Raw genomic sequence first — 27,700 nt, 5'->3', positions numbered from 1 at the left:
TGCTCTGGGGCTAAGGTGTAAAACACAGCACGTATAGTCCCACACAGAACATATATTATGATCCAGCATGCAAAGTCACAAAATAACATTAGTACAAGTCTCTGGATGACATAACCAGAGGATTAACAGGTTGACATAAATTGTGAGGTGCATGGTTATGTATGAGAGTATAATGTTCCTGGCACTATTATAATAGCACAAGCAGTCATATAAATATTTGAAACAACAACCATAAAAGATAAAAAATGACCATTAACACAAACAATTCTGCAGATGCTGGAATTCCAGAGCAGCACTCGCAAAATGGGAGGAACTCAGGAGATCAGGCAGCGTCTATGGAGAGGAATAAACAGTCATTGTTTCAGGCCATGGGACCTTCTTCAAGACTGAAAAGGAAGGGGGGGGAGACACCAGAATAAAAAGGTGGGGGGAGGAGGAAGAGGCTAGTTGGAAAGGATATTTATGATTTTCTGCCATCCTTATCCCTGTCTGGTCTGTAGACCCAAAGTTGGTTCCTAACTGCCCACTTTAAAGACCAACTAAGCATGAAACCTGGGTGCCTTCTTTGCCCCTGTAACTTACATATGCAAATAACCTAATAAAAGGTGGTTTCTTGTCAATATTGTTTAAGATTTTTTAATATAATTTCCAGTTCACAAGTGTGTAGGAGAACAAAATAATTGTTACTCCAGATCCAGTGCAGTACAAAAAACACAATAAGATAAAGAACACGATAATAATTAAAGCACAATGAACAAGAGAGTTTATACACTTAGATGATTGCCTACACATAAAGTAACACTAGGTATAGGAGTGTCAGTACGTAAGGTGACTGACAGGAAATGATAAAGTAGTGGTGGTGGGGGTTGTGGTGGAGTGGGTTAGTGGGTGGAGGAGTTGGTCAGGCTTACTGACTTTTTGAATCTGGTGGTTCTATGTGGATGCCTCGTAGCCTCCTCCCTGATGGGACTAGGACAAACAGTCCATGAGCAGGGTGGGTGGGTATATTGTGGGTATAATGAACAATATTATATTCATTATATTGTTGGCCTTTTTCTGATGCCTTTCTGTACATACATCCTCGAAGGTGGGTAGGCTGATCTGTGACTGTGAGAATAATTAATATGGTCGGTTGCCTTGCAAGCTAGATGAGGGGAGAGCATCGAAAACCAGGGGTCTGAGAGCAGGTGTCAAAAGTTCTCTGTCACCAAAGTGATGAAATCCTTTTGGGGAACATTCTCAGAGAAGAGGGAAGTGATATGGTTTTACCGTTGACAGCAAATTTTGTGGTGATATCAAATACCTTCCCGGATTAGCAACGTCACATTATATTTACCATGGCCACATCCTACAAATAAATTGACATCTTTTTTCTTTTATCCTCACAAACTTCAGCAACAGTCCTTAAAATGTTCTGTATCCATTTGTTCTTCAAGTATTCTGGCTACTTGCACTCAACATCATGATACCAGAACCCTTCAAAGGATGCATTGTCTCTTTGTCCTGTATACATAGAGAATTATGCATCTTTTTGAGCTGATGTGAGCCTATTGTTTCTGAATTACCTCACAATGAGCTGTACTGGTGTTGATGGAACAATGGATTTTTTTACAAAAGTTCTTAGTAAGTGTCAGGTGAATTGGGTATGGACCTATAGTTTTAAGGAAGCCCAACGACACAATTGGAATACTCAAGGGTAAAGGAGTTTAATGTACAAATGAGTTGAGAAAGAGACAATTCCAAGAAACTTGAAACAGAAATCTTCAATATTTCATATAATGGAAAGCAATAGCTCCAGTTGTGAATATCAAACAGAACATCAAGAGCTAGGTGTCTCTGAATAAGTGGGGTAACTGCGTTATTAATGGTAAGCTTTTTTTAACGTAATGAGCGGTGGGAGTGTGAAACACGCTGCCAGGGTTGGTGGAAGAGGTAAATACATTAGGGACATTTAAGAGACTCTTAGATTCACACATGGGGGTCTATGTAGGAGGGAAGGGCTAGATTGATATTGGAGTAGGTTAAAAGCCTGGCATAACTGATGCACTATCGATAACTCCAAAAGACTGGAAGTAGAGTACATACTGAAAGGCTTTTACTAGCAATAAACCGAAGCACGTTCATGCTGGATAACTGTGGGAAGAGCAGAGACACAATCTCCTTTATCCAGGGGTCTGTGGGAGGAGCCACAGGAGCAGTCAGCAGAGGGGCCTGTCGAGACAGGTATACATAGTTTACCACAATAACGTTGTGGGTTGAAGATCCTGTACTCTCCTGTATTGTTCTGAAGCTGCTGTACATGAAGGTCATTTAAGGTGTTCTTATATTGCTCTGTTATTTAATGGATTACTGTTTTATTGCCATTTCCATGATAGGTTACGCAATGTGACATAATTGTTTCATTAAAATGAAATGATTGGGCCACAAGAAATGAGAAGGGGAGGGGGAGGGACGGGGAAAATGGAGAGGGTAAGAGAGAGGGAGAGTGAGAGAGAGGGAGGGAACTAGGGAGAGGGGAGAGAGAGGGATAGGGAGAAAGAGAGAGGGAGAGGAAGGAAGTAGAGAGAGAGAGTGAGGGAGGGGAGAGAGAGAAAAGGAGAGAGAGAGAAGGAGAGGGAAGGAGGAAGGATAGAGAGAAGGGGAGGGAAGGAGAGAGAGAGGGAGGGAGAGAGGATGAGAGGGAGGGAGGGAGGGATAGGGAGAAGGAGGGAGAGAGGGTGGGAAGAGAAACAGACAGACAAAATGAATGGTAACAGGCCCTTCGGTCCAATGAGACTGTGCAACCCAATTACACCATGTGACCAATTAACCTACTAACCCATATAAAAATTAACCTCCACATATGCAGAGCACTCAGAGAAAATCTACGCAGTCATGGGGAAAATGTGCAAACTCCTTACCAACAGCAGCGTGAATTGAACCTGATCACTGGCACTGTCATAGCATACTATTTATTTGAAAGTTGGTATTCTCACAGTGATTCAATAGACAATACAGAAATTCCAGGATCTAATAATCATTGTATAACAATTTGTGTATGTCGTCCCATTCTGGCATTGATAAACTGTTCACTGCTAGTACAAACGTAAGCAGAAACTGGTTTGTGAAATGTAATTATGATAAAATGTTGATTGTATTGTGATCAGGTTATCTGTATGATAACCTGTTATGAGCCATACATTAAACATTTTGAATAATTAAGTCATTTCTTTCAGGTGGCACAGTCCCATAGCTGTTAACATAATGCTATAACAGTGCCAGTGACCTGAGTTCAATTCCCGCCACTGTTTGCAAGGAGTTTGTACATTTACACCATGACCACATGGGTTTCTTCTGGGTGCTCCAGTTCCTTCCCACATCCCAAAGATGTACGGGTTAGTAGATTGACTCGTTGGACTGGAAAGGCCTGTTACCATGCTGTATCTCGAAATAAAATAAAAATAAATACTAAAATGAGTCAGCAACATTCTTAATTGTGATATCTTTGTGGCTAGTGTAAATATGAGGCTAGTCCAATGTAAAACCAGCTGATCAAATAGTTTATAGCAGCATAAATGGTGGGAAATGTGGAAACCTGCCTCAATGCTTATCTTGCAGCGTCACTTAATTCCACAGTGATGAAATATTTTGAGAGGTTGGTGATGAAATATATCTACTCCTGCCTGAGAAGCGACTTGGATCCATACCTCCTTGTGCAATTGGATCCTCAATTTCTTCACTTGCACACCCTAGTCAGTTCAGATTGGCAACAACATCTCCTCCACAATCTCCATCTGCAAAGGTGCACCACAAGGCTGAGTGCTTATCCCCCTGCTCTACTCACTTTACACTTACGACTGTGTGTCTAAACGCAGCTCCAATGCCGTTTTTAAGTCGCCGACAACACCACTGTCCTTGGCCGAATCAAAGGTGGTGATGAATTAGCAAAGAAGAGGGAGACTGAAAATCTGGCTGAATGGTGCCACGACAACAACCTTTTACCCAATGGTCAGCAAGGCGGAGGAACTGATTATTGACTACAGGAGGAGGAAGCTCATCAGGGTATTAGAGGTGGAGAGAGTCAGCAACTTTAAATTCCTCTGTGTTATTATTTCAGAGGACCTGTCCTGGGCCCAACATGTAAGTGCCATTACAAAGAAAGCATGGCAGTGCCTCCACTTCCACAGAAGTCTGCAAAGGTTCAGCATACATCTGAAACTTTGACAAACTTCTATAAATGTGTGGTGGAGATTATACTGATGAGCTGCATCAGAGCCTGGTATCGAAACACCAACGCCCTTGAGCAGAAAACCCTACAAAACAGTAATGTATATGGCCCAGTCCATCATGGATAAGCCCTCCAACCATTGAAAATCAGTACATGTGGTCACTGTTCATCTGTTCATTCTACTTAGAACCATAGAACACTACAGCACAGTACAGGCCCTTCAGCCCTCCATGTTGTGCTCACCCATATAATCCTTTAAAAAAAAGTACTGAACCCACACTACCCCATAACCCTCCATTTTTCTTTCACCCATGTGCCTGTTCAAGAGGCTCTTAAATACCCCTAATGTTTTAGCCTCCACCGCCATCCCTGGCAAGTCATTCCAGGCACTCAAAACCCTCTGCGTAAAAAAAACTTACCCCTGATGTCTCCCCTAAACTTCCCTCCCTTAATTTTGTACATATGCCCTCTGGTGTTTGCTATTGGTGGCCTGGGAAACTGACTATCCACCCTATCTATGCCTCTCGTAATCTTGTAGACCTCTATCAAGTCTCCTCTCGTTCTTCAACGCTCCAAAGAGAAAAGTCCCAGCTCTGCTAACGTTGCTTCATATGACTTGTTCTCCAAACCAGGCAACATCCTGGTAAATCTCACCCCTTCCTTGTCAGTCCCACTGGAGGAGCTCTGCCTGAGTGCTTTAAAGATTTTAAAGATCAGCTTTAATTTTCACATGTAAATCGAAACATTGAAACATACTGTGAAATGTGTTGTTTGGATTAAGGATGTGCTGGGGGCAGCCCACAAGTTTTGCCATGCTTCCAGTGACAACATAGCATGCCCACAACTTGCTGACACTAACCTTCTGCCTTAGGAATGCGGGAGGAAACTGGAGTGCCCCTAAGAAAACTCACATGGTCACTAGGAGAACACACAAACTTTTTACCGACAGCAACAGGAACTGAACCCTGATCTTCTGATCACTGGCACTGCAATAGCATTACACTAACTGCTATGCTATCGTGCCTATTCCCCTCATAGACACTCCCTGCTTGCTGAGATCCTCCAGCATTTTGTGTTGCTCATGTAGTCAGTGTTCTAATCAGGAAATTCTGCAGCTGATTTGCACACAGCTAACTCAGAAACTGGATCCTTACTGTATTCAAATTGGCTGAGGCATCATGATTTTGTCCGGCGTGGGTCTGAAGTGTCCATGCCACTCATCCAGGCAAGTGAAGAGTATTCCTTTCTTCCATTTGTTTGATGACAATTGTATAATGTTTAATTCTATTCTGAACTCCTCAGGCTAGATGCAGGGCTTGACCTGAAATATCAACGATTCTTTTTCTACCAGAAATGCTGCTCAACCTAAGTTCTCCAGCAAATGACTTATTGCCCCAGATTCAAGCAGCCGTAGACTCTTGTATTTCCTTGCCCTTAGGCAGCAAGACCTAAGTTCAGTTGTGAGCTGAGAAATGGCAAATAAGATTCATGCCACAAAGTTCAAACTTCACAGTCAATTTATTATCAAAGTACGTACGCGTCACCACATACTACCTTGAGATTCATTTTCTTGTAAGCATTCACAGTAGAACAAAGAAATACAACAGAATCAATGAAAAACTAGACACAAAGACTGACAAACAACCAGTGTGCAAAAGACAAACTGTGCAAATACAAAAAAAGTCAAATAAATAAATACATAAATAATACTGAAAACATGAGTTGCAGAATCCTTGAAAGTGAGTCCATAGGACTCCAACGTCAGGCACTGATTAACTTTAAGAGCTATCTACCCATCATGAAGTTCAATGGCATTACCATCACCAAGTCTTCACCATTGACATTCTAAGCATCAGCATTGACCAGAACATCAAATGCACAGTCACATAATTCACTGTGGCCCCAAGATCAGTTATAAGAACAGATAAAATCAGAAATGCTGGAAGAATTCAGCCAGAAAGACAGCATTTGTGGATGGAGGACACAGTCAATTTCCCAGATCAGCGACCCTTCCTCAGAATTCGGGAAGGGTTGCTGACCCAAAACATTCACTGGTATTTCTTCCACAGATGCTGCTTGACTGGCTGAGTCCTTTCAGCATTTATGGTTTTGTTTCAGATTCCAGCATCTGAGGGTGGATAACCCATGGTGAATGACTCAGTTGGAGTGATATCCACTTGTTTCCAACCACACTTAAGTAGTTAAATAGACACCATCCAAAACCAAGTAGTCCACTTACCTACTAATCCCACTGCACCCCACCCAGGGCACTAATACCCTTTTCTACTGATAGACTGTGTTTGGAGCATGCTCCATCAAATTACTTTACAATTACTCCGACTGTTCCGATAACAGCAAACCAACAGCCCTTACTATCGAGACAGACAAGAGATTCAGATACATAAACATCACCAGCTACAGGTTTCCCTCCAACTTACACACCACCTTGACTTGAATACATATCATTGCACCTTTACAGTCGCTGGGTCCAAAGCATGCAACTTCCCAACCAACAGCACTTCAACTACAAGGACTGAAGCACTTCAAGAAGGCAATTCTTCTCAAGGGCAATCAGGGATGGGTGATAAACACCAGGCTGGTCCATCAAGGTCAGACCCTCAATGTAAGAATAAGTAAGAAAAATACAGAAAACCTGTTTTCAGTATTGTTAGTTGAGGAATAAATATTGGCCAGGCATTTGATCATGATTGATTTATTATCCCACTTAACACCATTTTCCTGCCTTCTCACTGTGGTGAACTATGTGCCTGTCTGGACACGCCCCCTGCTGACTGCTCCTGTGGCTCCTCCCACAGGCCCCTGTATAAAGGCGATCTGAGGCCTGACGCTCGGCCTCAGTCTCCAGGTCATAGTATGATGGACACTCACTCCTGGTTCCTTCTTCCAGTCAATAAAAGCCGATATCTCGCCTTACGTCTCAGTGTGAGTTATTGATGGTGCATCACTCACCACAACCGATGACACCCTTACTAATCAAGAATCTATCAATATCTGCTCCAAACGTCCCCTATAATTTGTTCTCCACATCATCTGGGGCAATGAATTCCACAGATTCACCTCCATCTCCCATCCTAATTGTTGTGCAAAGTGATATCATGGTATCTTGGACAGGAGCCCAGCTCTCAGCTTAACCTTTGTAATGGTGCTGCAGTGGAGTGTCAGTCTACAGTAGATTTTCATGCACATGTCTTTGGTGAGGCATTGGAGTCACAACTTCCTGTTTTGGAGGAGGTAGTGATCGATGGCTAGTACCTGCTGTTGAGCCTCCACTGAACTAAACCTTATAAAACTGCACTGAAGTTCCACCTACTGCTTCTTTTTCCACATTTCAGAAGTTATTCCTGGCTTGTGAGTTCAGTTCGTTATCCGATCCACAAACTTGGAAATGGGGAAGCTGTAGGTGATCTTCCTGAAAAATGAATGCTTAGTCATTGTATCATCCCTTCTGCTGCTTTGATGTTTGCTCCTCCTGCAAGTGGAAATAGTTTACATTTTACATTTTATTCTCGCAATAAAAATATTGAAATTTTACACATACTTGTGGTCTAACATTTGGCGCATTTGGAAGATGTTGCATTCCCAGTTTCAACTTCAAGTTTATTGTCATTCAACTGTGTATATATATCGCCGAACAAAACAACACAAGGTGCACAACACAGTACATATATCTCACATGACACATTAAATGACATTACCACAAAACTGGTGGAGGGATGGTGATATGTGGCTACCAAAGAGGTGTAAGGTGCTCCTTCCTTTCTGTATCCTGCAGGTCACCCTTGGGCAAGGTGTAGTACCTGCTTAGATGTGAAGCCACGGGAAAGGGACGTGGATGGTCATATGAGCAGCTGATGCATATCACAAGTCCTGGTTGTGCGACCACTGGCACCAGGCAATCTCTAAAGAGTATTAATAATGGCTGGGGTCATCCATCTTGTAAAAAAAAAGGCAATGGCAACTACTTCTGTGGAAAAGTTTGCCATGAACAAGCACGGTCATAGACTCTGATGTCCACATCCTAGGACATGGCATATAATGATGATGACCACAAAGAAATTAACAAATAATAAAATATATTCCAGAAAACTGACATTTTGCATAATATGCATTTACGACACAAGTTAAAAAGTGAACAGTGTAATGCTACTGCACTTCATAAGTGATAAGACCTGGCTGGTCTTTGAACCTTAGTACTCCAGTCTGTTACAGATGGAGCAGATTTGTCCTTTGGCACTTAGAAGGAGATATGATACTACAACAGGGAGCTCTGATGTAGACATTTTGATGAACTAGGAAAGAGATATGAAATTACAGGAGGTAGTTCTGATGCAGAAGTTCTAATGAATGATGGCCAACACAAGACAACAACTCTGTTAGTGTTCCCACAGGTTCTTCTGATCTGCTGATTGATTCTGCTTTTATTTGCCTGCCCCACTTAATATTTTACTGTTTGATTTGCTCTAAATTGTTTGCAGTCTATTGAGGTTGTGAAAATGCCCAATAAACGCAAGACTTGAGTTTATATTTTATCTTTCCACTTTCTCTCCTTTGAACAGAGACGCAATGGGACCGAGATTATCCGTCAGTAGCAATGACCATGTTGTCATCGTTGGTGCCGGATTTGGAGGGATCGCTGCAGCAAAACAACTGTCAAGCTACAGGATCCCTTACACACTGATTGACATAAAGTATGCCTTCCACCACAACATGGGAGCTCTCAGAGCATCGGTACAGGAAGGTAAACTGGAGGGGAATAAGGGTTCTGAAATTTCAGCATTAGTTGCTTTGTTGCGGTTAAGGCTAACATCATCACAAACTGCAAACCACAGAAAAATAAACAACATACAAAATGCTAGATGAAATCAATAGGTCAGGCAGCCTCTAAGAAAGGTCCTGATAAAGGGTCCTGAGGTTAACCAGTCATAATGAAGGGCCTTAGCTCAAAATATGAACTCAGTATAAATACTGCCTGACCTGCTAAGTTCTTCGAGAATGCATGAAACTGGGGCTCAGAGAGAAATAGATCAGCCATGATGAAATGGCAGAGCAGACTCGATGGGCCAAATGGCCTAATTCTGCTCCTGTGTTTTAAGGTCTTATGGACATGGCCTGCAGATTAATGGTGCATGGGATGCCTAGTTTTGTCTTCCAAGTTATTTGGTGTATAGTAGTGTATTTGGTTCCTTGTGCTCGCTGTGCCCTCAGTAAGAACATGACTGATCTACCTTTACCACATGAGATTCGCAGCTGCTGGAGATCTTGAGCAACACACACAAACTGCTGAGGTGATGATACACCAGTCTGCACTTAGCTTCCTCGTGATGTCTGTGCTGAACATGATACCAGATCAAACTCCTCTGCTTACATATTATCCATTTCCCACCACTCTCTGCATATTGATGTGTCTAAAAGGCTCCTAAAAGCCACAATTGCATCTGCTTCTATCTACAGAATGTTTGATGTAAGTGGGTCAATTGTGGACAGTACTCCAGGTGTGGTTTTGCCATGGCCCCTTAGAACACAAGTTCATAAAATATACAAATACAAATACTTTATTGGCACCAAACGATTGATATTAGAGTGTACAATCATCACAGTGATAATTGTTTCTGTGCTTCGTGCTCCCTGAAATACAAATCAAAGTAAGTATAATAAAAACTTAAATTAAGTGGCATCCGTCGGTCTCGAGAGACCATGGATCTGCGCCTGGGGTTTCCAGGGCACAGGCCTGGGCAGGGTTGTATGGGAGACCGGCAGTTGCCCAAGCTGCAGGCCTTCCCCTCTCCACGCCACCGATGTTGTCCAAGGGAAGGGCACTAGGACCCATGCAGCTCGGCACCAGTGACATCACAGAGCAATGTGTTGTTAAGTGCCTTGCTCAAGGACACAAACACGCTGCCTCAGCTGAGGCTCGAACCAGTGACCTTCAGGTTACTAGTCTGATGCCTTGCCCACTAGGCCACGTGCCAACACTTAAATTTAAAATTATAATTATAAATTTAATTTAGAAATTTAAATTTTAATTATAAATCATAATTAGAAAATAGAAAAGGGAAAGTACGGTAGTGAAAGTCAGGCCCAGATATTTGGAAGGTACGGCCCAGATCCGGGTCAGGATCTGTTCAGCAGTCTTATCACAGTTGGAAAGAAGCTGTTCCCAAATCTGGCCGTACGAATCTTCAAGCTCCTGAACCTTCTCCTGGAGGGAAGAGGGACAAAAAGTGTGTTGGCTAGGTGGATCGTGTCTTTGATTATCCTGGCAGCACTGCTCCAACAGCGTGTGGTGTAAAGTGAGTCCAGGGATGGAAGACTGGTTTGTGTGATGTGCTGGGCTGTGTTCACGATCTTCTGCAGCTTCTTCCAGTCTTGGACAGGACAACTTCTGTACCAGGTTGTGATGCACCCTAGAAGAATGCTTTCTACGGTGCACCTATAGAAATTAGTGAGGGTTTTAGGGGACAGGCTGAATTTCTTCAGCTTTCTCAGGAAGTAAAGGCGCTGGTGGGCCTTCTTGGCAATGGACTCTGCTTGGTTAGACTAAGTCAGGTCACTTGTGATATTGACCCCGAGGAACTTAAAGCTTTTGACCTGTTCCACCTGCGCACCACCGATGTAGATGGGGTCATGCAGTCCGCGACTCCTGCTTAAGTCAACAACAATTTCCTTCGTCTTGCTAACGTTGAGGGATAGGTTATTGTCTTTGCATCATATAACCATATAAACCATATAACAATCACAGCCACCAGGTTCTTAATTTCCGCTCTGTACTCAGACTCATCATTACCTAAGATGCGGCCTACAATTGTGGTGTCATCACAATTATAAAATATAGGAGCAGGATTAGGCAATTTAGCCCATCAAGTGTACTCTGCCATTTCACCATAGATGAATCCATTTTCCCGCTCAGCCCTAATCTCCTCCCTTTTCCTCATATCCTTTCATGCCCTAAGTAATCAAGAATCTATCAATCTCTGCCTTAAGTATACCCAGTGACTTGGCCTCCACAACTGCCATTGTCAATGAATTCCACAAATTTACCACTCTCTAGCTAAAGAAATTCCTCATCTCCATTTTAAAAGGATGCTTCTCTATTCTGATGCTACACCCTCTGGTCTTGGACTCCCCTACCATTGGAAACATCCTCTCCACATCCATTTTATTGAGGCTTTTGAATGGGTTTCAATGAGGTCACCTCTCATTCTTCTAAATTCCAGTGAATTCAAGCCCAGAGATAGCAAACATTCTTCATACGAGCAGTCTTTCACTCTCTGAATCATTTTCACGAACCTCCTTTGAACTGTCTCCAACGTCAGCACATCCTTTGTAATAAGAACCATGACAACATGTGGAAGGTCCTACACAATCTTCCAGCTTGGGCAAATAAGTGATGGGTAACAGTCACATCACACGTCCTAGGCAATGACCATCCCTGATCTCTGCCTATCCTTTATACTCAATGTCTTAGTTATTGTGAGTTATATTTGTGTAGGGATAATTTTGATAGGTTATATACCTTTCCTTCCTGTACCTCATGTTGCTAATATTTTCATACCACCTACTGTCATACATATCTTTAATTAGGATTTGCTAAGAAAACATTCATACCATATGATCTGACATTCAAAGCGAACTTCAAACAAGGCAAAGTCATAGATATTGATCTGCAAGACCAAAGTGTCATCATGGAAAATGGAGAGGTAAATAAAAAAATATATTTCTGACTCTTTAATAAGGGAATATGTCAAATATATTTTGGATTTTAAGCTAATTGTTGCACATCTTAGCATTTTAGTCCTAACAAGCACATTACCTTTTCTTGTGTTTTGAAGGTCATACGTTATTCATACCTTATTCTGGCAACTGGAAGTACAGGTCCCTTTCCTGGGAAGTTAATTGAACCAGTTAGTAGAGAGACTGCCATCCAGATGTATGAAGATTTGGTAAAGGAGGTAATACCTACTGTATGTGTAGGCTAGCAGTTGATCTGGTGCGCATTTTAATCTACCCATTGCCTTCCATTCCACTGTCACCCTTCAGGAAGGAATAAATTTGTATCACGTTTATTATCACTGACCAATGTTGTGAAATTTGTTGTTTGGAAAAAGTACATGAACTGCGCACTACATGCACTTTGAATTATATTTTATTAACTTATTTGTAGTGATATTTTGGTTCATGATATATGTGTGATATATGTTTTGTGGGTGCGCCGTGGTCCAGAGGAACACTGCTTTGTTTGGTTGTGCAGTCAGATGACAATAAAATTTCACTTGAAGTCAATATATTAAAAAAATTAATAAGTAGTGCAAAAATGGTTAGGTCATGTTCATGGTTCAATGTCCATTCAGAAATCTGATAGTAGAAGGGAAGAAGCTGTTCCTAAAATGTTGAGGATGTGCCTTCAGGCTCCAGAACCTCCTCCCTGATGATAGTAATGAGAAGAGGGCATGTCCTGGCTGGAGGGGGCCTTTTGAAGATGTCCTTGATGGTGACAAATATCTCTACATTTATCCATCATATATATGCTTTCTTTTTAAAGGGAAAACTGCACTCTCAACCTGAATCTGCAGTCCAGAGTCTGCCAATTTTGAGAATCAATATTAAAACATTCCTGCTTACTGAAATACCCATGGTTGGGGCCTTGGGTTTCAGCTGCAGTAATCCTAAATGGGAATATTTGAAGATTTCCTGCACACAATGAGTTGTCACTTGCTAGCACCATCTTATACCGGCTATAGAATATTTACACAGGCCGAGTTTTATTGTCAGTAGTCCCTTTCACTGAACCTCCTAAGAGATTGATTCCTTCTATTCTCACCAAGATACAACCAGGGCTGTTAGCAATTGCTGTCAGCTTTTTACTTGCCTTGTTATTGGTGGCCATAATATTGATAACCACAGAATCTATTTCCAGATAGACATTTTGCTCTGAAATGCCACCATTAATAATTCTGCATGTGCTAACCAGTCTGTAAAAGGAAATCAATTACTTTCCCCCTGATATTTGGATATTTTCACTACCAAATTCTCTAACAATTTGAGAATTAATTTGGTTGCATCTTGAGTCAATGTCAGATGAGATGGCATATGCATCTCATCTGACCACGTTTTGGCGGAATGATTTGTTTTAAAGCATTTTCCTCAGATGAATCTGTCTCTGCAAAATTAGTACTATGACTTAAATCTACTTGAATTCAAAATGCAATTTGATAAATTGGTTTACATTGTCACGTGTACTGAGGTACAATCAAACAATTGTTTTGTGTATCATGCATTCAAATCATTTTGTCACATCAGTGCATTGAGGTAGTACAGGGAAAAACAAGAAAAGAATGCAGAATAAAGTGTAACAGTTACAGAGCAAGAGCAGTGCAGGCAGATGATTAGGTGCAAGGCCATGACAAGGTAGATTATGAGGTCAAAATCCATTTTAGCAGATAATCTGTTCATTAATCTTATAACAGTGAGACAGAAGCTGTCCTTAAGCCTGGTGGGACATGTTCACAGGCTTTTGTATCAGGGTAAGGGAGAGAAGGGCAAAGGTTAGATCTTTAATTACGTTGGCTTGTTTACTGAGGTGATGGGAAGTGTAGACAGAGTCCATGGAGTGGAGCCTGGTTTCTGTGATGTTTTGAGTGGAGTCCACATCTCCCTGAAGTTTATTGCCATCTCAGGCAGAGCAGTTGCCAAACCAATCCATAAAAAAATTGTTTTATTGCCCCGAGTAACTTAATTGAAAGGCTTGTCATATGAGGAGCGTTTGATAGTTCTAGTCTTGTACTCACTGGAATTCACAAGAATGGGGGTGACCTTATTGAAGCCTATCAAAATGTTGAAAGGCCTCAATAGAATGGTTGTACAGAGGATGTTTCCTGTGGTGGGGGAGTCTAAAACCAGAGAACACAGCTTCAGAATAGAGGGGCATTGTTTTAGAACAGAGATGTGGAGGAATTTCTCTAGCCAGAGGGTGGTGAATCTGTGGAATTCGTTGTCACAGGCAGCTATGGAGGCCAAGTCATTGGGTATATCTAAGGCAGAGGTGGATAGATCCTTGATTAGTGATGAAGGGAAATGGGGAGAAGGCAGGAGATTGGAGCTGCCAGGGGAAATGGATCAGCAATGATGAAAAGGTGGAGCAAACTCGATGGACCAAATGGCATGGGTCTGATAAGCCAAATGCTTTCTGCATTGTTATGATGGCAGTTTGGCTTCAGAATCAGACATTTATGGGCTCAAACCTCACATATTTATAAGGAAGGTTCTGAATAGGTTAGGACTTTGTTAGCAATGTACACAGGAAAAGGAGGGGAGATTTGATAGAGGTATACAAAATTATTTGAGGGATATAGATAGGATAAATGCAAACAGGCTTTTTCCACTGAGTTTGGGTCACAGCCTGAGCTCAGAAGGTCGTGCAAGTTTGGAACAAGCTGCCAGAGGAATTGGTGGATGCAGGTTTGATTTTAACACGTAAGAGATGTTTGGATGAGTACGTGGATGGGAGGGGTTTGGAGAACTATGGTTTAGGAGTGGGTTGAAAGGACTAGACAGAATAACACTTTGGCACTGACTAGATTAGGCCAAAGAACCTATGCTGTAATGCTCCATGACTCAATTAGGTCTTTTACTCAGGCTGGTACTCCTTTCCAGTATTGAAGGAGAGCTGTTATTGGGTCAGACATTAAACAGAAACTTCTTGCCTGGATATTCAGGGAAAAGCAGAGGTGTCTCAGCCATTATGTCTTCCTAAACCACCATCAGTAAAAAAGAGATGATGTATTAATAATCACATTAATATTTATGCTACCTGATTGTTGTATTTCTTTCATTAATATCGAGACTGTATTTAACTGGCCACAGAATACTTCTAGACAACCAAGGTTGTGAAAGGCACTAAATGAACCCAATCCTTTCTCTTTGTTGTTCCATATAGATTCAGGCAGCTGACTCAATTGTTATAGTTGGAGGCGGGCTTGCCGGCGTAGAATTAGCAGCGGAGATCAAAACAGACTACCCCATAAAAGAGGTAATTTGGCACTGAATAGAAGTTTCAGATACGTTTTCTGTTTGATGACCTGCTGCCCAGTAAGCAGTGGTAAATACTTTAGTTGAAATTTGGTACTTTTGTCTGTCCTAATTTAAAAGGTGCTTCCCACAGTGACATTTATATTTTAGATCAACCCTTTCCTTTCCCATCTCTCTGTTTCAGTACAGAGAGAAACACCCTGAACAATGGCTTTCATGAGCCTTTTCTAGTTCTGATGTTGATTCTTGGTGTGAAACATCAACTGCTCACTGTTATGTTTTATAACTTCAAAACATTTAATTAATTCAAACAAAGATGGGAGTCTGAAAATAAGGGTATAACTGAGTTTACTTTAAGCGAGGTGCGCACATATCACATGGTAGCGTGAAGATATATGTAATTAACATATTTTTGAATTACTTAACAAGAATACTTAATCAAACTATATATTTGTATATATATAAGGCTACTCAAATATTATTGAAATATCAAATACACAACACTTACTTCCCTCCATAAATGCTGTGTGATCTGCAGAATCTCTTGTCTTTATCATTAGGTTTAAACCTTGATCCTTGTTTATCTAACAGTAGAACTGTCATGAGTGACACTTCTGCTTTCCATTCCCTAAATTCCACATACCTGATTCCCTGTTTCAAAGTTCAAAGTAAAATTTACGATCAGAGTACATACAATTCACCATATACAACACTGAGATTCTTTTTCCTGCAGGCATACTTAGCCGATCTATAGCACAGAGTCAATGGACAAGAAACTGTGCGAAAGCAAATATAAGTAAATAGCAATAAATGATGAGAGCACAAAATAACAAGACGAAGAGTCCTTAACATGAGACCGTTGGTTGTGGGAACACCAGAAATAGAATGAGTGCAGTTATCCCCTTTTGTTCAGGAGCCTGATGGCTGAGGGTTAGTAACTGTTCTTGAACCTGGTGGTGCGAGTCCTGAGGCTCTTGTACCTTCTACCTGAGGGCAACAGCAAGAAAAGAGCCTGGCCTGGATGGTGAGGATCTCTGATGTTGGACGCTGCTTTTCTACTACAATGTTTCATGTAGATGTGCTCATTGGTTGGAAGGGCTTTACCCCTGATGTAGTGGGCCAAATCCACTACCTTGTGAAGGATTTTCCACTCAAAGACATTGGTGTTCCCATACCAGGCCATAATGCAACCAGTCAGCACACTTTCCACCACACATCTACAGAAGTGTGCCAAGGTTCTTGATGACATGCCTAATCTCCACAGACTCCTGAGGAAGTAGAGGCACTGTTGTGCTTTCTTTGTAATTCTATTTATACAATCAGTCCAGGACAGGTCCTCTATGATACTTCCTTATGAATTGGGGTGCTCAATATCAAGGCGAAACATATATGGAAGGTTAACTCTCCCCACAAATGCTGCCTGGCCTCCCAAGTATTTCCAGCATTTTATGTATTTATCTCAGCCCTCGCATCATACAGATTTATGACACCTTCGTCAAGCAGCTTTGCTCCGTCTGCCACAGCAGGTGAGGTTTGCCAGTTGCCCCTCATTTTAATTTCTACTTCCCGTTCCTATTCTGACAGGTCAATCCAGAGCCTCCTCCACTGCCACAATGGGTGCATATTCTGGCTGGAGTAGCAACGCTTCGTATTCCCTCTGGGTAGTTTCCAACCTGGTGACATGAACATCAACTTCTCTAACTTCTGGTAATTTCGCACCCCACCCCCTTCTCTACTTTTGCATTCTGGCTCAACTCTTACCCCTTCTCTTCTCCTCATCTGCTCCCCACCTTCCTGCGATGCCACTCCTCCTTCCCTTTCTTCTATGATCCACTCTCCTCCCCTATCAGATTCTTTCTTCTTCAACCCTCTACATTTTCCAACTTCACCTTGCAGCTTCTCACTTCATCCACTCTCCTTCTCCATTTCACCTGCCAGCTTGTCCTCCTTCCCCTCGGGCCACCCCCTTATCCTGGCTTCTTACCCCTTCCTTTCCAGTCCTGATGAAGGGTCTTGGTCCGAAACATCATTTGCATATTCCTCTCCATAAATGCTGCCTGACCTGCTGAGTTCCTCCAGCATTTTGTATGCGTTGCTCTAGATTTTCAGCACTTACAGAATCTCTTGTGTTTGTCATATAGACTTAAACCTTGATCCTTGCTAGTCTAACAGTAGAACTGCCATGAGTGACCCATGTTTACTTTTCATTCCCTGATTCGCTGTTTCCGTTTATTCCCTTATGAATTCAGGTGCTAAACATAAAGGTTTAGAAATTAGGATATGGTACTTTTTTTCAAGCATCTTATTTTCTTCACAAATTTCTATGTGATTGTGAGCATTTCTGGCTGAAATGCTGCCTCTGAAACTTCAACTGAACATATTTGGATCAGCCTCCAAGAGGACCACGGAACTGTCGTAGGGTTTGGAGGCTTGCATGCTTCAGTGACCCGGAGAGCTATGTTGGCTGGAGTCAGAGCTTTATGCTTTGGCTCTTTGTAGGGTCACCAACGCCAGGCAGGTCAAACAGCAGAGGCCAGGTTCAGGGGGTCCAGCTCAGGGCTAACAATCCTTACTGGTAAAACAAAATTGTTATGGAAACAGCAATGAAGATTCCTTCTACGTCTGAGTGTGACAGTATTCCTGAGTCTCCACCAGCGACTTGCATGATGGTAGTATTGAAAACGAAGAGGATGCTACTGGCATGATGAAGGAAGCCCTGATCACCACCAGAGATGGAGGACATTCCTTGCTGCCCTAAATGCCAAGGGTGTAATGGGTAGTAAAAAAAAATATTTGGGCAAGATTCATTCTCGGTCAATCTGCGCCATTTCCTTTTTATTTATGGCAGAGAGGAACTCATTTCCCATGCAATATTGGAGCATTACATAGGCAATTAGGTCTAGTTGGTCTGTGAGCGGACAGAGTTCGGCTCTTTCATGAAAATCAATTGTGCTTTTCCAGGACAACTAGCTTTTCACAACGTACATATTTCCAGATCATGTTCTTGCCTTTGACCCTTTGGACAGAACCACACACGATAATATCCACTCCCCGCCCTCTGGATCACTCATGGTCACCCTGCATCCTCCCCCAACCAAATAACTAACTTCAAACCCCAGTCCAATATCCGTAGCCCCATATGAGAACTCCAATGCACAGGAATGCAAGAGGCCAGAAAGAGTGGTGGATAACCAGTTCCATCACAGCTGAGACCATCAATAAGAGGTAATATCTCAGGAAGGTGACATCCATCATCAGGGACCCCCACTACCCAGGCCATGCCCTCCTTTCTTTGCGGCTTTTTTGCAAGAGGTACAGGAGACTGAATACCAACACCTCAATGTTTGACAATGGCTTCTTCCCTACTGCCATCATATTCATGAACCAACCTGAAAAACGCGAAGAAAACTATATTTCCTTCAACTTGCCCTAATGTTATTATGTATTTTTTTGTTGATTCTGTATGATTCATGTTTATTCAAATGTATGTAATTTATATTTGTAATGTACTGTGCTGCTGCAAAAGGTAATATTCATGGCATTTAATCCCTGGGAATCTATACCCATGACAATAAACTTGAAGTTGATCTCCGTGACCTGTTGCCTATGTCAGATATCACCAGGACTTGATCAGTACCACCAATGATACTGCTTGCAGCTGCCCACACCCCCTCACCAGTCCTTACCTAGCCTTCTATTTCAAACTCTGACGTAGACGAGGGCTTAAATCACCAGCTCTCCCTGCTGCTAATGTCTACCTTAGTCTTGACCTCAGCCATCACATATGAGTCCTCAGGTGTTCGTCATTACTGACAAAGAGAACTAGAGCATTTTATTAAACTACAGCAGAATGTTTGGAATTCAAAGTACCAGCGGCTGTACTTCATCAGCAGTTGGACGTGATTTTACATATATTGCCAAAGACTCCTGCAAATAGAAGCACCCTACCTCCCAGGACATGCTCTCTTCTCACTGCTACCATTAGGAAGAAGATACAAGAGCCTCAGGACTAGCACCACCGGGTTCAGGAACAGTTACTGCCCCTCACCTATCAGGCTCTTGAACCAAAGGGGATAAGTTCACTCAACTTCACTTGCCTCATCATCCTCACAACCATGGACTCACTTTCAAGAACTCTTCATCTCATGTTCTAGGTATTTATTGCACATCTATTTATTATTATTGTTTCTTCTTTTGTATTTGCACAGTTGTTATCATCTGCACTCTGGCTGAATACCCTGGTTGGGCAGTCTTTCACTGATCCTGTTATGGTTATTATTCTATAGATTTGTTGAGTATGCCCACAAGAAAATGAATCTCGGAGTTATATATGGTGACATAGTTGTACATTGATAATAAGTTTATTTTGAACTTTGGAGAGCATCCTGACAGGTTGTATCGCTGCCTGGAATGGAGGCTCCAATACACAAGATCAGAAGAGGCTGTAGAGGGCTGCAGACTCCACCAGTTCCATCATGGGCTGAGTTATACAGAAGGATTGAATAGGTCAGGATTTTCTTCCCTGGAGCACAGGAGAATGAGGGAGATCCTACAGAGGTAAACAAAGCTATGAGGGGTATAGATAAGGTGAATGCATGTAGGCTTTATCCCTCATATTGTAACGATTTTGGGTTCCCCGGCTGCAAAGCCTGAAACCCAAAAGAAGATTTTAAGCCCTGTCCAATATAGATATTTACCAATACCCTCATTATTCTTCATCTTCTTCGTCTTCCTCTTGGGCCGTCAGTTCCCAGTGGGGCATATATCATTGATGACCTCCCATTTCCATTGGCCAGAGTCGATTGTATGGTTGGAGTTGATCAATGTTTCTGTAATCCATTGTATCCACTGTACAGAGGATTGACCTATTCAGCTTTACCAGACCCCTGTTGATCAGCCCTACCCATTTCCACCTCTCACGACGGGGACATAAGGTTGAACTTAGAGAGGTGAGCTCTCATTATAGGGAGGTTATACCGTATCAACCTACTCTTCAAAGACTAGTTTTCTTCCCTGTGTAGCCTCTGAGGTAAGGTTTTAGCTGCCAACCCACTGCTTGAGTCATAGGTCCCTCCTCAAAACAAAGTGGAGATACTTCCAGCTAATGAAGTCATTTTAAAACAGCTTATTTTATTTTTTTAATGATATACATTTAACTTTGTGTTGGTGCGTGGCCTAGTGGGCAAGGCATCAGACTAGTAACCTGAAGGTCACTGGTTCGAGCCTCAGCTAAGGCAGCGTGTTTGTGTCCTTGAGCAAGGCACTTAACAACACATTGCTCTGCGATGTCACCGGTGCCAAGCTGCATGGGTCCTAGTGCCCTTCCCTTGGACAACATCGGTGGCATGGAGAGGGGAAGGCTTGCAGCTTGGGCAACTGCCGGTCTCCCATACAACCCTGCCCAGGCCTGTGCCCTGGAAACTCCAGGCACAGATCTGGATGCCACCACCACATTTAACTTTAGACAAATAGTTCTTAACACATATATAAGTCTCACAGAGAAGGTGTAATTTATAAAGGGTTTCTGAATGACAAGGAATTTACAACTACAAAGTATTTCCAAACACTGGTACAATTCTAACAAATTAGAAGAACATGCCAACAAGTTCCAGGTTACTGCTTGCAATTTATATCAAGAACTGGAGACTCGTTCTTGTTTACAGCAAAAGAATATTTGTTAAAAGGTTAACTTTATCACCAACAACTGTGACCCTTTGGAAAGATCACATGGTTGTGCTAGAACGCCGAGTGTAACAATAAGGCTCTCAGGCCCTGTAAAGTGAATATTGGGTGAGACCAGAACTAGAGGTCATAGAGTGAAAAGCAATATATTCAAGGGCAATCTGAGGGAACTTCTTCATTCAGAGGGCAGTGCTAGTGTAGAATGAACTGCCAGCAGAAGTGGTAGATTTGGGTTCAATTGTAATACTTGAGAAGTTTGGATGGGTAAATGGGTGAGAGGTGTATAGAGAGATATGGTCCAGTTACAGTTAGGTTTGTCTAGGGAGAAGATTGGGACAGCACAAACTGAAAAGGCCAAAGGGACTGTTTCTGTGAGGTAGTGCTCTATGACTCCATGACAATACCTCTTTGTTAGCTTGTATAGGGAGACTATGGTTTATCAGGACAGAGTTTCTGATATCTTATTAAATTACCCGAAAGACATGTACTTCCAGCAACCCACCTACTTAACTCTAGCCTGATCACAGGACAATTTACAATGATCAATTAACCTACAACCAGTACATCTTTGTATTGTGGGTGGAAACCAGAGCACCTGGAGGAAACCCATGTAGTCATGGGAGGAACATGCAAATTCCTTATAGATGGCAGCGGAATTGAACTCCGAGCACCATAAAAGTGTTGTGCTAATTGCTACACAACGGTAGCACCCATGTGTACTTGTCTTATAGACACCTGACACTGGGTCTGGGATGGACTGAGTGAACACTGATGCAGATTTTAAATGCACTTGCTCTCTAATTGCGTCCTGCAAATGAAACTCATGTGTGAAATTTGCAGTCGGCAGCAAATACTCTCAGCTCACTGGTGTTCTTAGTTATAAAACTGCAGACTCAAGTAATTTTATTGATTTTCAGTGGTGAAGCTCTGTGGGCAATCAGTCATCTGCATCACGCACAATATCACATGTACTGGAAAATATGAGCCCTGACCATAAAATTAGTGAAAAGTCTCAACAGCCACTGAAGTCATAGGCACAAACACAGAATGATTAAACATTTCAATCCTTCAAACACTCCTTCTGAAACACTCAAAGCAAGTGGAAAAATCTGAAGAAGTTAAGTGAAAAACCTAGCGAATAAACTAAACTATAATTTTCTTTCTAAATTATTTTAAATGTTTTTAAATGCAAACTAATGAACAACTTTTTCTTAGAGAATTTTATAAGCAGTTTTAAATTAATAAGCCAAAGGGAATGATTTTAATTCCCAAACCTCATACCGGTCTCTGGCACCACAGTGGATTTTGTCCATCTCACATTATCAGCCCAGGAAGGCGGTGCAGAAAGTAGCAGCAGTGGAGAATTCCGAGCCTGCCAAATGAAAATATTTTTAGCCTTTATAGCTCCAGACCAGAAGTTGACAACAACAATGATCTCAGATTTCACTCTGCCATATGGTCCATGTTATGACTTTAAAACAGGATTTGTTCTATTTTGTGATTAGCCACTGTTTCTGGAGAAGCTGCCTGCTGCTTCAGGTGACTAATTCTGGTTTCCATATGGTTATTTTAGTAATCTCTTGCAGGCATTGAGTCCTGCTGTTGATACAGAATCCTACTCCTACTACCTGGAGCCCTCTTGCCTCTTCTTTGCTAAAATTCACCATTTAATCCATTTGTATTGCTAAGAACCAGCTATTTTTGGGCAATAGATATAGAAGCCTGTCGTTCCACATCACTAGGCTCATGAATTGCTACTTCCCTTCAACCATTCAGTACCGAACCAACCAGCAAAACTGGTTTAGCAACACCATGATCATCATGATAACTTTGCACGAAAATCGACTTTAGTTTTTTTGTTCTAATCAAGTTCTTTACTGTTAAAATTGTGTACATCTGTTTAATTTTGTGAATGCTGCTTACGGTGATTATTACCCCAGAAGACCCTTTCAGATCTGAACCACTCTCTGCATAAAAACTGAACTTCCCCAAGAGATGACCAAGTAATTTTCCAACATTTTAATTCAGGTTTGAAGTTTCCACAGTACTCTCAGCAAAATAAATTCTGAAATTCAAATATGCTTAAATTCAGTGTTTAATTTCTTCTGTGTAGTTTTGTGTTGAATGCCTTATTGATTGATTCTGCTGATATCAGGTGAAAATTCACTTCAAATTCATTAAACATGTTGACTACAACCGTGATGTACAGGAAATTAAACTGGACAATGTTTGTCTAACACACTTAACCCTCTTATTTGTTCTTCCTTCCAGGTAACATTAATTCATTCCACTTATATTCTTGGCGATTCTGAAGTTTTACCCAGTGTTAGGAGAGGAGTAAAAGAAATTCTGGTGAATAAAGGGGTGCAACTTCTATTAGGTAATGTCATATTAATCAATAGCATCATGTACAGTTAATGCGGTCATCTTCTGAGAAGATTGAATCAGAATCAGCACATCTTATGAAATTCGTTAACTTCACGGCAGCAATATCATGCAATACATGACAATATATTGAGTGTGTGCCTTCAGGCTCCTGTACCTTCTTCCTGTTTGTAGCAATGAGAAGGGGGCACGTCCTGGACGGCGGAGTCCTTAATGATGGATGCCACCTTTCTGAGGCATCGCTCCTTCAAGCTAACAGATCAGCTAACAGAATGAATATAATAAAATGTCTACATGATACCACAATAGAAGTCTAACTGCTGTTCTCCTGTATTATGGAAACAATCTAAGAAAACATGTAGTCCTGACGAAGGGTCTCGGCCCGAAATGTCAACAGCGCTTCTCCCTATAGATGCTGCCTGGCCTGCTGCCTTCCACCAGCATTTTGTGTGTGTTGTTGTTTGAATTTCCAGCATCTGCAGATTTCCTTGTGTTTGCTAAGAAAAAATGTTAGTTAATTTATCACACCTACTTTATCTATAAAATCATTGATCCCCATTTCAATTCCATATAAAATGGGGAAATGTTAATCATTGTCCTTTAAAAGGAAGTGTAGAGCCTGGTTTAATGAAGTCCTTAGGAAATACTTTGCATGATGCTATTACAGATTGAGGCATTTGGGAGTTCTGAGTTCAACTCCAGTGCTGTCTGTAAGGAGTTTGTACATTCTCCCCATGAACCATGTGAGCTCCCCCCAGAGACTGAGATGTATTGGTTAGTTGGTCATTGTGAACTGACCTGTAATTGGGGTAGTATTAAATAGGCAGATTATAGGGTGGTGTGACTCATCAGGCCGAAAGAGCCAGTTACACTCTGTATCTCTAAATAAATAAAAATAAATGTTCTAATTAAGTGGATTAACACAGGTTTGAGAAGAAGTAGAATGTGCGACATGAAGATTTATTGATGGTTAAGAGGAAATGAAAACATATATGGAAATACATCTTCCTCACTTTAGCCCTGTAGTTCAGAGGTTCAGACTTCACTAACTATTCCCATTATAAAATTGTTTATTATTGTGTCAGATCCCATTAAACAGCCATTACAAATTCCCAATCCACCCATCAAATAAAGACTCCCATGAAACTGCTGTTGCAGATTTTTTTAAGTTTTGAGGGAGTTTAATTGACCCACGAATGAGCACATTTACAAGGACCGCTGCAACCATCATCAAGGACATCCTCCATCCAGGCCATTCACCCTTCTTACTACTACCATCAGCAGGAGATACAGGTCCCACACCACCAAGTTCAAAAACAGTTATTACCTTTCACACCATTAGGCTTTTGAACCAGCACAGGGAACATCACTCACCTCAACACTGAATTGATTCTACAGCCTCACTTGTAAGGACTCAACAACTCATGTTCTCAGCATTTTTTTATTTATACAATTTGCCTTCTTTATACATTGGTTGATTGTCAGTCTTTATTTATACTTTTCATAAATTCTATTGTATTTCTTTATGTTCCTGTAAATGCTTGCAAGAAAATGAATCTCAAGGTAAAATATTGTGACATCTATGTACTTTGACAAAAAAATTATTTTGACTTTGACTTTGTCTCCATCTTTCTCCCACTGGCACTCCACTCTTAAAGCTGGCCACCACTAGATATTTACAACAAGCCAAGGATGAAGGAGATCTCCATCTCCAAGTCTTCCTTCCCTCTTGGGAATACCACACAGGTTTTGCTATATGCTTCTGCATGGTATGTTTAACATATGCATCTGAGCTGATGCAAAGTTATACTCAGCGGCCTCAATGTTCAATACCTCCTGTACTTAATAAAGTGGCCTCTGAGTGTATGATAGTGACCTTCTGTTGCTCTAGCCCATCCACTTCAATGTTCGACATGTTGTTCATTCAGAGATGAACACCACTGTCATAATATGTGCTTATTTGAGTCATTATCACCTTCCTGTCAGCTTGAACCAGTCTGGCCATTCACCTCTGACTTCTCTCATGAACAGGGCATTTTCACCCACAGAACCGTTGCTCACTCAATGTTATTTTATCGTAAACTCCAGAGACGCTTGTGCCCAAAAATCTCAGGAGTTCTGCGGTTCCTGAGATACTCAAACCACCCCGTCTGGCACCAACAAACATTCCACAGTCAAAGTCACTTCCATCACCTTTCTTTCCATTCTGATGTTTGGTCTGAAGAACAGCTGAACCTCTTGACCGTGACTACATGTTTTTATGCATTGTGTTGCTGGCACATGATTGGCTGATTAGATATTTACACTAACGAGCAGATGTACATGTATACCTACTAGAGTGGCAACCTAGTGTATGTCTGTGGACCCTTATCCAGCCTCTCAATGGCATAGACACCAACTATCTCAACAGTAATTTTCATCTTTATTGATTTGAGGAAATGACAATTGGTTAGGAGAAGCATGATTATCTGACTATTTTCTTGTGTCTTTTGGATTGTTTTTAAAGTTCTCTAATCAGTTTTTAAAGTTCTCAGTGGTCTAAGACCGGAGTACGTCACAGAATTGCTTTCAGTTCATAATCCTGCTCAAGTTTCAGGTCTTCCACCAGCCTCTTAAATTTAAACTACCTCGTTCAAAAGATAATTGGAACTCAATACTGTACCTAAAACTGTAGGAGTTGCAGACTCAGTTAGCACTTTTTAACACCAGCTTAAAACCTATTTATTTAACTTTGGTTTTAACTAACATATTTTTGTCTTTTATTTTCATGTTTGAACTTTAACCCATTGTAAACCACTTTGAACTGCATTGTCTGTATGAAAAGTGCTCTGTAAATAACATTACTATTATTAATCTGAATCATGGCATATTTTGCATTTTGTTCTTTCCAAAAGGACATAAAGTCAATAACCTGACAGAACTTGTTCTGAATAAGGCTCAGAAAGACATTAAAGTGGTGACAGACAAGGGGAAAGAGATTATAGCAGATATGGTTACCTGTTGCACTGGAATAAAGATTAATTCATCCGCATATGTCAATGCACTCCGTAAGTTCTAATTATGATATGTTATGTTATCTCAGTCATACAGTTTGTGCTGAATCTCTGTTCTTCATTTGATACATACTCCACTTTCACTTGGAAAGTTCAATTCCAATTTATTGCCATTCAGCTGTACATATGTATAGGACTAAACAATAAACATTCCTCCAGGACCAAAGTGCAAAACACAGTACATATATCACATATAGCACCTAAAATAAAACTGACACATCAATATTAACAGATAATTCTGTAGACATGCAAGTTAACATATACAGCATATAGTTAAATATACAACATTATATTGCTACTGGCACTGTCATAAAGAATGTGTACTGGGTGGTAGCAGAGTGTTCATAAGCCTTACAGCCTGGGGGGAGAAGCTGTTACCCAGCCTAAGAATACTTGTTCTTATATTGTGGCTACACCTCAACCATCAGGCTCTTGAATAAAAGGGATAACTACACTCATTTCATTGAATTGTTCCCACAACCAATGATCTCACTTAAAGGACTCTTTATCTCATTATCCTATGTTCTCATTATTTATTGCTATTTATTTATATTTGCATTTATATTTGTTTTCTGCACTTCAGTCAATCCTGTTGTAGTTACTGTTCTGTAGATTTGTTGGATATGCCCAAAGGAAGAATGAATCTTAGGTTTGTAAATGGTGACATATATGTACTTTGTTAACAAACCTACTTTGAACTTTGATGGTAGGAGGTCAAAGATACTGTGGGTTGGATGGGAGGAGTCGTTGATAGTGCTGGGGGCTTTGCAAATGCAACACTCCTGGTGCCGGATGGTAAGGGGGGGGGGAGAGAGAGAGAGGTCTCAATGATCTCAGTCCTCAAGATCGAAGCAGCTCTGAAGTTGAAAAGGGAACTTCGTCAAATCTTCATTGTTTTGCTTTGTAATAGCCGCAAATTCAAACGGGTATACTTTTTGTGTGTTTAAAGTTCGTTAAGAATAATTACAAAGTTTGACATACTAAATTTGGGGTGTTAAATTTCCATTTTTTTGTCCTCAAACAGTAATAGCTTAAAATTTCTAAGGTTAAGAATCAGAATCAGTAACAGGTTTAATATCTCTGGCATATGTCGTGGAATTTGTTAACTTAGTAGCAGCAATACAATGCAGAACATAATAATAGAAAAAGATGGTGAATTACAGTAAATATATATACATATAGAACATAGAACATACAATAGTACAGTACATTACAGGCCCTTCGGCCCACAATGTTGTGCCGACCCTCAAACCCTGCCTCCCATATAACCCCCCCACCTTAAATTCCTCATATATAGTTAAATTAAATAGAAATAAAACAATAGCGA

General features: G+C 41.2%; 1 protein-coding gene across 1 annotated transcript in view; it reads left to right on the top strand.

The window, feature by feature from the left end:
- Positions 1 to 8,791: 8,791 nt before the first annotated feature.
- The window catches only part of LOC132379115 (ferroptosis suppressor protein 1-like), a 28,386-nt gene continuing 9,477 nt past the window's right edge, over positions 8,792 to 27,700 (top strand). Inside the window, exons 1-6 of the mRNA XM_059946695.1 lie at positions 8,792 to 8,966; positions 11,810 to 11,925; positions 12,058 to 12,177; positions 15,162 to 15,254; positions 23,207 to 23,315; positions 26,215 to 26,367. Coding sequence (XP_059802678.1) covers positions 8,792 to 8,966; positions 11,810 to 11,925; positions 12,058 to 12,177; positions 15,162 to 15,254; positions 23,207 to 23,315; positions 26,215 to 26,367 — 766 coding nt within the window. The remainder of the gene's footprint in view (positions 8,967 to 11,809; positions 11,926 to 12,057; positions 12,178 to 15,161; positions 15,255 to 23,206; positions 23,316 to 26,214; positions 26,368 to 27,700) is intronic.

Source organism: Hypanus sabinus, chromosome 21 (assembly GCF_030144855.1).
Source record: "Hypanus sabinus isolate sHypSab1 chromosome 21, sHypSab1.hap1, whole genome shotgun sequence".
NCBI lineage: Eukaryota > Metazoa > Chordata > Chondrichthyes > Myliobatiformes > Dasyatidae > Hypanus > Hypanus sabinus.
The sequence above is the reverse complement of the archived record's forward strand: the minus strand, read 5'-3'. Positions and strand labels throughout refer to the sequence as shown.